We start from the raw sequence: 12,155 nt of genomic DNA, 5'->3' as shown, positions 1-12,155 counted from the left end.
GATAGATAGATAGATAGATAGATAGATAGATAGATAGATAGATAGATAGATAGATAGATAGATAGATAGATAGATAGATAGATAGATAGATAGATATACTGTAGATGGATGGATGGATGGATGGATGGATGGATGGATGGATGGATAGATAGATAGATAGATAGATAGATAGATAGATAGATAGATAGATAGATAGATAGATAGATAGATAGATAGATAGATAGATAGATAGATAGATAGATAGATAGATAGATAGATAGATAGATAGATAGATATACTGTAGATGGATAGACGGACGGACGGACAGATAGATAGATAGATAGATAGATAGATAGATAGATAGATAGATAGATAGATAGATAGATAGATAGATAGATAGATAGATAGATAGATAGATAGATAGATAGAAATATAGATCGATAGATGGATGGATGGATGGATGGATGGATGGATGGATGGATGGATGGATAGATAGATAGATAGATAGATAGATAGATAGATAGATAGATAGATAGATAGATAGATAGATAGATAGATAGATAGATAGATAGATAGATAGATAGATAGATAGATAGATAGATAGATAGAAATATAGATCGATAGATGGATGGATGGATGGATGGATGGATGGATGGATGGATGGATGGATGGATGGATAGATAGATAGATAGATAGATAGATAGATAGATAGATAGATAGATAGATAGATAGATAGATAGATAGATAGATAGATAGATAGATAGATAGATAGATAGATAGAACTGAGTAAACTAAATTAGCCATAGTGTGTGAACGGTTGGGTTTATAGGGGAGTGTATAGGTGTTTCCCAGTGCTGGGTTGCGACTGCAAGGGTATCCGCTGCATAAAACATATGCCAGAGTAATTGGAGATTCCTTCCACTGTGGCAACCCCTGATAAATCAGGGACTTAGCCAAAGGAGAGTGAATAAGATATATTTTAACAGCATCATATCTGTCAAGTACTTTTTTACTGTGTCATTAATCATCTAAAGCTAGTTGTAAATTGGTTCTCAACTTACTGCAAGAAGGTACATAGAAGGTAAATCGCACGATAATAAACACACGATAATAATCTCAAGACATGAGTGATTTATAATTGCAGCAAACTGTTTGGAAGCATTAAAAGTGTCCAAGAAGATGTCCAAAATCTTTGCATGCATGAGACTGTTTAGATGCATGTCACTGATGAGGAGATGACAGATATTTACTGTATGATGACCGAAACGGCCCTAAGCACCCAGCAGGCACAAGGCCTCAACATGACGTGAGATTGATGTTGTACTCCAACGTCGTGGGGACATTGCCAAAGTCAGGCCGACGACATCAATGTCAAACCTAAAAGCTACCAAATATGTGTTAATGTATGTAACAGTAATGATGTTACAGCTTGACGTTGTGTGGACGTTACCACTATGACGTCTATCAGACGTTGGATTTTAGTTGCCATATCTGATGAATAAATGTAAGTATTTGACGTCAATATGACATTGGTTTAAGATGTTGGCTCGAGGTTGGATTTTGGTGCTTTTCTAACAACCTAAAATCAACCAAATATCAACATCATTTGATGATGTTATTGGACATCAAAATAACATTGTCCTTAGACGCTGGATAGACATTGAATTTTGGTCACCTGACATCACAAACTAAATCTAACCTAATATTAACGTCTTATGAGGTTGTGTGCCTGCTGGGCAATAACTAAATGCACGACAGAATGTTACGTTTACACACATCCACAAATTACATGTAAATATGTAAATGCATTTCACAGTGTAATACTCGCTACTCTTGAGTACTTTTGAAAGGGCTACTTTTTACTCATACTTTGAGTAATATTTATAACAGATACTTTTACTCTACTTGCACTACATGTTTAGGCAAGTAATGGTACTTTTACTTAAGCATGATTTTTCAGTTCTCTTTCCTCCACTGTTCATCATATAGGTACTTGGGTGTATATCTGAATAACAAGCTCGATTTGTCTGAAAATACAATTCAGGTGTATAAAAAGGGTCAGAGCCGCATTCATTTAAGTGTGTGTCAGACACTGTTAAAAACTTTTTCTGATTCTGTGGTGTCTTCTTGATTCTGTATGCTGTAACTGTTACATATTTGTGTTATTTGTGCTCTGTTTGTGTTTTCTCTCTCTTGCTCTGCTCTCCCATATCTGCTTTCATTATTCACAGGTTCCGTTCATTGGTCTATTCAGCTGTCAGTCATTTCTCCCCCGGTTACGTCATTTTTACGTTACATCCAATAAGCAAAGACCACCCATCATATTAGCGCGCGCTAGACCACTCAACAGCCTCTCTCTTTTCTCTTTCCTATCTTGTTTTCTTGTTGCGTTGCGTTACGAAAGAACCCCTCTAACTGTGTATATTGTTGTTGCTCGTTTCTGTGTGCACATTATCCGTCCGTTATTCGTATATCACTCCATTTCTGTGTTTAACGTTGTTTACAAGACTTGGACGAAGCGGACAGGTAAGAAGGTCACGTGACATACATTTTGCAACACTTAGGACTACTCTTCTGTATAGTACATTAGGTTAGGGCCGAGCGCCACCCCTTGTACTTTTGGATAGATAGATAGAGTAGACCGTCAGGACTCGGAAGACTCTTCGCGTGCTAATTATTTTGCTTCACATAGTTAGCTAGATGCTTCTGGGAAGTTAGATTTAGTTTGGGTTTTGTTCTTTTCGTTCCTTTAGCGCCGCCCACGTCCCTTCTGCCAGCTCTCCTGTCTTTGTATTTGTTTCAGTGTTGTAAATATTGTAAATAGTATATTTTGCCTTACTTGATTTTCTTTATTTTGGATTTATTCGTTGTTTTTGTTCACTTTTGGGAAATATAAATAAAATCACAATTTTGGTATTATTTTGGTTGTCTTTTGCACTTATTCACTGCTTATATAAATATATTTTAATTACACCTGAATGTCAAACCCCACCATCCCCTAGACTAACATCAGGGGTTTGTAACAGTAACCTGCTGGGGAGGGGGACTGTTGGAGAAGGAGAAAAACAAATGAAATAAGCTTATAAAGAGGGCAGGTTCTGTTGTGGGGTGTTTGACCCACTATAGAAGAGATTGCACATGATCGAATGATGGACAAATTTGTCGGTATGATGAACCCCGATAATCACCCCCTTTTTGACACAGTCCAAGCATGTGCAAGCTATTTTAGAGCAAGATTAATTCAACCCTGGTGTAACAGAGAAAGATACAGGAAGTCATTTTTACCAACAGTGATCAGATTGTATAACCAAAATCATACTAGATGAATTATGCTGAATTGTAGTAGTTATTAGATATGGACAAGTGTTTACTCATTGTTTTTGGAACTAAGGGGTGCAGTATGAATGTAATTTTATTATTGTTTTTATACATATGTAGCTTATTTTATCTATTTTGGTATAGAAAGCTCTGCTGTGATGTGAATTTCCCTTTGGGGATTAATAAAGTCAAACAAACAAACATACAAATCACACCTTGTTATAAAATTAAGAGGTCAGATGCAAAAGGCATCTGAAATGTCTGAATCTTTCTGTTTGTTCAGTTATTTCACTCTAAAGACAATGATTAGACTTCATTTATTACCATCAAAAGAAAATAATTAAACCTGCAGAAGCTCATTTCTGAACAAAATTTCAGATGCCATTTAAAGCCTTTTACATCTGAACTTCTTTCTGAATTGTAACGTTAAATTGGTTGTTCCAAATACAGTTCAGAAGAATCATTCATTCATTTTTCCTTCGGCTTTGTTCCTTTATTTATCAGGAGTCACCACAGCGGAATGAACTGCCAACTTATCCAGCATATGTTTTATGCAGCGGATGCCCTTCCAGCTGCAACCCAGTACTGGGGAACACCCATACATTCTCACATTCACACGCATACACTACGCCCAATTTAATTTATTAGATTCACCTATACCACATGTATTTGGACCGTGGGGGAAACCAGAGCAGAAGTACAATGTAATTTAAGTAAAAAGTTGATTGAAGTGTAGCAAATTATAGCATGATCTAAGATGCTCGGATCAAGATCAAATCATTGATGTTTGCTTACAGAACAGCCATTGGCACTGGACCCTCTTACCTCCTGCTCCTGAAGTCTCTACATCCTCCCCAGGCACCTCCGGTCGGTGAGTGAATGCTGCCTTGTGGTACTATCACAGGCTATACAGTATGTGACTTTCCAAAACCTTTTCATTTATTGTTTGTCGCTGGTATATTGATCTTCCTGTTTCTACATGGACTGCATATTTACTACTCCACATTTCTCTAGCTCTTAATGGGCTATATGCATACAGACTTTTAATTTTTAGCCAAACAGTTCAAGGGCTTCCCCCATTTCCCAGGGCTTTCCACATTTAAGATCTGAATTCTTTAAAAATCATCGATTTTCGCTACCTGTTAGATATATGACATGAAGTGGGTCTCGGATCGGACAAGAAGCACTGCATTTAATTCCATTTCCCCCCACTGTGTCTTTATAATATGATGGTTTATTTTACCCCAGTATTTTTAATGGAATTTCTGCACTAGCCTGTTTCTATTGACGGCGCTAGTGGTTACAATGGTCTATCTTCTCATTTTACGCTTTAACAACTAAGTGAATGCTTAAGTCTATTTAACTGAATGTATTTTAATTACCAAGCGGCAGCCTCCCGCTTTCCCTCAGGAAACCAATACGGAAGTAACTGAAACTGCAATTCATTGAAATTCCGCTAGTCCTGGCTCCATATTGAGCAAATTTCTATTGAGCCCACTGTTAAAATGGCCGACTTTACAGCAGATAAAAGGTGTTTACAGTCTGGTACAATGAACGATTTTGGGTCATATAGCTAATATTACCCTTCATGACAACTGTGAGGGAGGTGAATTTTTTTATAACTCATCCGTTTCCTTTATATTAGGTTATATTAAGTCTGCATAATTAAGGGCGTGGCCACTTGAGTGACAGCTAGGTCTCGCTGGTCACCCTCACTTCACCTCAGCTGATTCCAGCTGACTAGTCGCTGAACTCGACATATTCATCGTATTTTTGTGTTGTTTTATGTGGCTTTACACAGTCAGTTGCCTTTTGGAATTATTTCTTACAAATATCCATCCCAGGCTCATTCTAAAAATGTAGTCCAGAGGAGGTTTCTGGAGACCGCGAATTATGTAGCCGGAGGTACGTTTGGCTGCATTTCATTTTTTAAGCGAACGCTGCGGGGCGGTATGCCGGCTTACCGCTTACCTTCATGTGGAGGGCTTTCCCACTGCAACCAGTTTGTCTGGTTAGCTCGTCCTGTATGTCGGTGGACTTGAGATGCAGAGAGGAGCTGACCACTACAACGATGACCGGGTTCGAGTCCGGGGAAGAGCGGTTCCAGAAATCAGGTTAGACTAAAACAGAATCCAAGAAACAAAGTGAAGAAGTTCATAACAGGGTGAGAATGCGGTAAAATCCGAAAACGTGGTAAAAAAAAAATCTGACGAGGGCTTTTCTTTTTCTGGACGGCTTTTGTAAATCGTTGGTTGGGTTTAGGGCGGGTGGGTCAATCGGTAAAATTGGTTGGGTTCAGGGAAGGAGGTCGCCCAGTCTATTATTCAGCCAGTCGGACAGAGAGACATTCGTTCAACAGCGGCCTCTGGTGGGTTTACGTGAGAACGGGCGTGAACGGCACTCGCGGGAGACATCTGAGAAGCCAAAAAGGCGCACACAGCGGCCTCTCGCGGATTAGCGAAAACCAAAAACTGCAAAAATACGTACCTTCCGAGACGTATTTCGCGGTCTCCAGAAACGTCCTCGGGACTACGTTTTCAGAATGAGCCTGGGTTGCAAATATCAGATGATATGGCATGATGTGGGCACTTGATTGTGCTCACTAACTGTTCACGTGGCCTCCGTTTCACAGGTGAGTGAAATTATATACTTATATACCATCTCTATACATGTATTTGTTTTTTTAGGATCATTTATTATTTATAATTCTCTTTAGACCTGTGAAGCACTCCAGAATCTGACAGATTGATTAGCTGTAGGCTCTAGAACAGTCATCTGAAACACTGTCATACAGTACAGTGTTATGCCTGGATTTCATAAACAGCCATGCATTTATTAACACAGAATAAATCTGTATTTGGATGTAATTCACATTTTCCTCCTGTAGAAAAACGTCATAAGAACAATATTTAGTGGCTCAATATATTACAACAGTGTTTTTAAAAGTCTAAACACTTTATTGATATAGTAAACAACCAAGCACATGTGGTCAGAATACAAACGAGTCGCAGGTAATGAAGTATTAAGCATTTCTCCTATAGGAAAGCCCGTCTAAGCATAATGCCAGCATGCGTCTGTAGCTCCGCTCACGCTCCGCCTCTTTGTCCTTGTTTGGTATCCCCGGTCGGTGTGATAATGCGCGAACAAAATGGCGATGGTTGGCCACGCCTACTGGTAGCTTATTCTTTTTTTTTCTTTCTGGTAGCTTCTTTTAGGTTCTTCAGAAATCTATGGGTGATGTCACGGATGCTACGTCCATATCTGTTACAGTCTATGGTAATTACATCACAACATCGATGCTGTAAAAACAACCTAGTGAAATTGAAAATAGTCACATTAAGCTTTCACCGAAAGTTTATCGTTGGCTTTAAAACTCTAGCTGAGCATAGAGCCCATTATCTGAGCACAAATAGTTCCCTATTAGCACTTCTTGTGTGTATTGCCTCTTCATTTGTAAGTTGCGCTGGACAAAAACATCCAAAAGCTAAATGAGATGTCAGGGCACTCTCTAGACATACTGTAAAGTATTGTTCATTTTGCTTTAATGACAAAACATTTTAAAGTTTGATATTTCGTTTTTTATATTATTTTAGACCAGTTTGTAATAATAAAGCGATTTGATTTCTTTATTAATTAGAGAAATTATTGACAAAAACAATATAAAAAAGGCATTTAAGAACCTAAACAGATGCCTTTTACATTTGAGGATAGGGGATAATCAGATTCAGGGCTCTGTGGCATCTAAAATATTGAAAACTTGTATTACCGTGTTTCTCAATTGCTTTGGAAGATTTTTTTAAACCGTCTTAACATTCTCTAAACTCTGAGTGCAAAAGTCAAAACTGTTTGCTGGAACTTCATTGCATGTCTGCAAAATGTAGCTGTCACTCAAGTGGCCACGCCCTTAATTATGCAGACTTAATATAACTTAATATAAATGAAACAGATGAGTTATAAAAAAATTCTCTCCCTCACAGTTGTCATGAAGGGTAATATGTGAACCAAAATCGTTCTTTGTACCAGGCTGTAAACACCTTTTTTTCAGCTGTAAAGTTGGCCATTTTAAAAGCGGGATCAATATAATTGTGCTCTATTATGGAGTCAGGACTAGCGGAATTTCAATGAATTGCTGTTTCAGTTATGTATTTGCTTAATGAGGGAGAGCGGGAGGTTGCCGCTTGCTGCTGCCACAGTGCTGTCCATCATGCTCAGTGGGGGGAAAGCAGGCGGGTTTCTCCTGAAGTCCACTATCATCCCCACTATTTTCAGCGTGTTCAGCTCCAGGTCCTTGCTTTTCCAATAACTGTATTGTGCATTTCATATTGCTTTTGTTTCCACAAATACTGTAAACAAAAAATACTACAAAATAGCATCCTCCGTGGACATCCTGTGCTCTTGTTGGCCTTGCCAGAGATTACAAGTGCTCCAATTGCTCTTCCACAAGCATGTTGCTGCAGTTCAGGATAGTGGAAGTTCAAAATATATATATATATATATATATATATATATATATATATATGCTCCCAAACTTGAGTGGTTAAATACTGTAGGCGATGCAAATTGTATTGCAATTAGAGGTCATTCATCAATTTAGCAGACATTACAAACAATGTCAATATCAGATATACAGTTGAAGTCAGAATTATTAGCCCCCCCTTTGAGTTTTTTTTTTTATATATTTCCCAAATGATGTTTAACAGAGCAAGGAAATTTTCACAGTATGTCTGATAATATTTTTTCTTCTGGAGAAAATCTTATTTGTTTTAATTAGGCTAGAATAAAAGCAGTTTTGAATTTTTTAAACACCATTTTAAGGTCAAAATTATTAGCCCCTTTAAGCTATTTGTTTTCGATAGTCTACAGAACAAACCATCATTATACAATAACTTGCCTAATTACCCTAACCTGCCTAGTTAACCTAATTAACCTAGTTAAGTCTTTAAATGTCACTGTAAGCTGTATAGAAGTCTTGAAAAATATATAGTCAAATATTATTCACTGTCATTATGGCGAAGATAAAATAAATCAGCTATTAGAAGAGTTATTGAGTTATTAAAACTATTATGTTTAGAAATGTGCTGAAAAAAAAATTCTCTCCGTTAAACAGAAACTGGGGGAAAAAATTAACGAGGGCTAATAATTCTAGGGGGGCTAATAATTCTGACTGTACAAATGTTTAATAATGAAATATATTGTTTTGAGTGTGATGGCTTACACAGTGAAAAATGATTGAGAAGTTGTGAAGAGTTAGACAGTTTAAATGAGAATTGACTCACCAGTTTTGATCAACAAGCCATATGCAATTAGTTTTTGTCCAAACTACAGACAGTGGTACTTACTGTTTGCACACAAGCACCTTAAATCAATAAGGCATGCCACTCTGAAGTGAACAATAAGCAAACTGTTCAGAGATCTCAAGAATTGAGCCAAAGCAATTGAGAAAAACTATTAGAGGACGCTTGACTGCAGGATGTGGCACTTGCTGTATGTGAGCGCCTTCTAGTGCTGAAGCGGCGCCATCACAACCACCACATACACTGGATTTTATTTAATAGTTTGTCATCCTGCATGTTTATTTCACCAAATATGAAAATTTACATACTGTTTACTCACTCTCAAGTGGCTCCAAACCTTTATGAGTTTCTTCTGTTCAACACAAAAGAAGATATTTCGAAGAAAGCTGAAAACGTTCAATATTAGGAGAATATTGGCTACGGAAGTCGACGGATAAAGGTTTCCAGCTTTCCTAAAATATTTTTGTGTGTCTAAAAGAAAGTTTGAAGGGTGATAAATGATGATAGAATCTTCCATTTTGGGGTGAACCATCCCTTTAATAATATGCTTCAGGTGTGTTTGATCAAAGTTATAGCTGAACTTTGCGGAAATGTAGATCTCCATGAGTACATTATCAAATAACAGGCAAATCACAAGTGTGTCCCATTTTATTTATTGCGCAAATTATGGGTATTTCCACATGTAACCTGTTTTAAGCGCAGACAAGAGCACAGTCAAAGACAAAGACGGAATTCTGTTACACATAAACAATGCAGCATAAAGAAACTCAAGTCATTTTAACACTCATAGAAAAATAGCAGCATAAGAAGACAGACGTCACACATGTCAACACCAAACAGGGTGTCTGAATCGATGCAGAAAAAACCCTCTGGCCTCTTTATGACATGCGGCTCCTGCTGATGATGATCACGATCACAAACACACAAAGCTGAGTCTCATCTCAACACACAGATTTACAAGACTGACGGAAGAACATGTCGCACAGATCACATCTAAATACATTGAGTTTCTATCATGATAAAAGCTTATAGAATCTTAAATCTCATGTTTGTGATCTGAATGTAACTTAAAATCATTCATGAGTGTTTCATCTGTACTGTATGTTATATATGCAGAAACACTTGTGCACATAGCATGGATAAAGTGTATGCGAGTGTTAATTACCAGATCAATCGTTCTAATTAATCTCGACTGGATTTTGTTTCTTGTTCTTTTCTCTTTTTATAAATTAGTTAACTTGTTTGTGAGCATGTTTGGAAAGAATAAAGTAGCCACAAGTTGTGAACACGCATATCTACTGAAATATAGAAGCGATATAATGGACACAGAAGTGTAGAGGGCTTTGACAAAAATACATACAGTCGCTTTACGTATTTTAAATAGACCATTAGCATGTGGGCATTCAGGATCTGTCTGAAACCCAATTAAATATGCGGAACAAATATTAAATAGGTAGCATCATTAAGGTAGAAGTACTGGAAAGTATTTAAAATGACATAAATTACGAAAATGTTAGCAGTTCAGGGAAATAAACAGCCTGATCTCATGAGAAAACGAAAGTATTTTACGTTTTGTCAGTTTAGTGGCTAATTTTAGCGGCTAGTTTAGTGGCTAGAGTTCATTCGTACGAAATTGTACGATTTAAAAAAGGAGGCGTGGCACCTAACTCCACCCCTAAAGCCAACCGTCATTGGGGGATGAGCAAATCGTACTAAATCGTACGAATTAGATCGTACGAATTCATACGAATTAGCCACTAAATCAAAAAGTTACGAATTCCCGTGAGATTGTGTTGATATAAACGGTGTTTCCAAAAAGCTAACATACAGTGAAGTGCTAAACCTGCTTTAAATGAATATAAATATTACCCAAAAGTGAGTCTCAGCCTTATAAATGCCAAACTGTGTGAGAAAAATAGTAGCTTGCATATAATAAATGGAAAATAACTTGCATAGATAAACCTACAAACAAGTTATTGCGAAAGTGCTGTAATGCTTTCGTTTTGATGTTGTGCTTTTCCTTAAGGGAGGCAATTTTCTTTAGTTTTGCGAGCAAAATCAAAAGGCTTAAGGCTCCTTCCAGTGCAAAACAAACATCATTTCGCTCGCCTCATGGTAATTCGCATCTCAGCAGAAGAGGATCAACCTCCTGCTGGCTATATTATCCTGTGATTACTGTAGAAAATGCAAAAAAAAGGAACAGATCTGCAAGTCAGACTGAACATATCACAATTGCTTGAATTTCTCAGCTGTTTGCAAAAATAAAAATGCAGAAATATGAGTTCAGGCTGCAGGTGAGGAGAAAACTAAATAAAAAGTGTTGCACAGAATGCATCTGAATTAGACTAAGAGCTACTTTTTTTAAGTTATCCAGCAACCAGATGATTAAAAGCTCATTTTTAACATGTTTATTGGAAGCAAGGGCATTCAGAAGACCTCTAGATCTGCTTCAGAGCCAGCTGTGGAAATAAAGAGATACGGAATACTGTTCAGATAGAATTCACACTCAAAAAAAATGACTTAATAAATGCTGCTTTTTCAAACTATTTATTCAAAATGAGTTGAAACCACTCAATTGTTGAGTTTTTTGGAGGACAACTTTATTGTTTTATGTTCAATCTACTCAAATTTGGGGAAAATGATTAAGTTAACTAAATCGATTTGAGTTGGGACAATATGAAGGAATTGGGTAAAACCCAGCGATTTTACAGTGTACAGAAAACTTATTGGTAGGCCCACACGAAATCTGCGCGCGCAGATTTCTGCAGATTTTTAGCCCATCATTGATTTACTTGGGTAAATGTGTGTCAATTTACATTTAATCAGTCTTTCAATTCATTTCAGTATAATTATTGACTAAAATGAAAATTTTAATATGATTTATTTACAATACAGTTTGTAAAGTAATATTTTCTGTCTTATGAGAGACTTGTTTGTTTACTTCTTTGTTGTTTTGTTTACCAAATAAATTTGATCGGTCCCACCTTATATTAAGTGTCCTTAACTGCTATGTACTTGCATCAAAAAATAAATACAATGTACTTACTGTGTTCATAATGTATTTGAGAACACTTGTGGTGCTCTTGAGCTGGGATAGGGGTAGGGTTATGGACAGGTTTGGTGGTATGGGTAGGTTTAAGGGTGGGTTAAGGTATAAGGGATGGTCAACAGTGTATTTACAAATGTAATTACAGAATTTAATTATAGATGTAATTACATACAGGTATTTAATCAAGCATAAGTACACAGTATTTACACAATAAGTACATTGTAACAAATTATAAATTTCTATGTAAGTACATATTAGTTAAGGCCACTTAATATAAAGTGGGACCATTTGATCTAATTGGATCTGCATTGTAAACATTAAATAAAAGTTAAAAAGCTATTATTTATAATGTAATATAGTTACAATTCTCCCAAAATCATTCCGCATAACAAAATTCTCCACAGAAATAGCAAAAAATGTCCACAGATTCTGTCTGGCCCTAGTTATTGGTTATACAGTAGTTATACACATTTATAAGTTAGGAGTTTCTTTCATTAATAAATTAAACCTTTTAT

The 12,155-nt window shown here is 36.7% G+C and overlaps 1 protein-coding gene across 2 annotated transcripts in view; it reads right to left on the bottom strand.

The window, feature by feature from the left end:
- Positions 1–9,223: 9,223 nt before the first annotated feature.
- Positions 9,224–12,155, bottom strand: part of stxbp6l (syntaxin binding protein 6 (amisyn), like) — a 17,826-nt gene continuing 14,894 nt past the window's right edge. For both annotated transcript variants that reach the window (XM_056481666.1, XM_056481665.1), the window contains exon 7: positions 9,224–11,050. In XM_056481666.1, the coding sequence (XP_056337641.1) occupies positions 11,030–11,050 (21 nt within the window). In that variant the 3' untranslated portion in view covers positions 9,224–11,029. The remainder of the gene's footprint in view (positions 11,051–12,155) is intronic.

This window comes from Danio aesculapii, chromosome 20, assembly GCF_903798145.1.
Source record: "Danio aesculapii chromosome 20, fDanAes4.1, whole genome shotgun sequence".
NCBI classification, from domain to species: Eukaryota; Metazoa; Chordata; class Actinopteri; order Cypriniformes; family Danionidae; genus Danio; species Danio aesculapii.
Note: the sequence above shows the minus strand (reverse complement) of the source record. Positions and strands in the feature narration are given on the sequence as shown.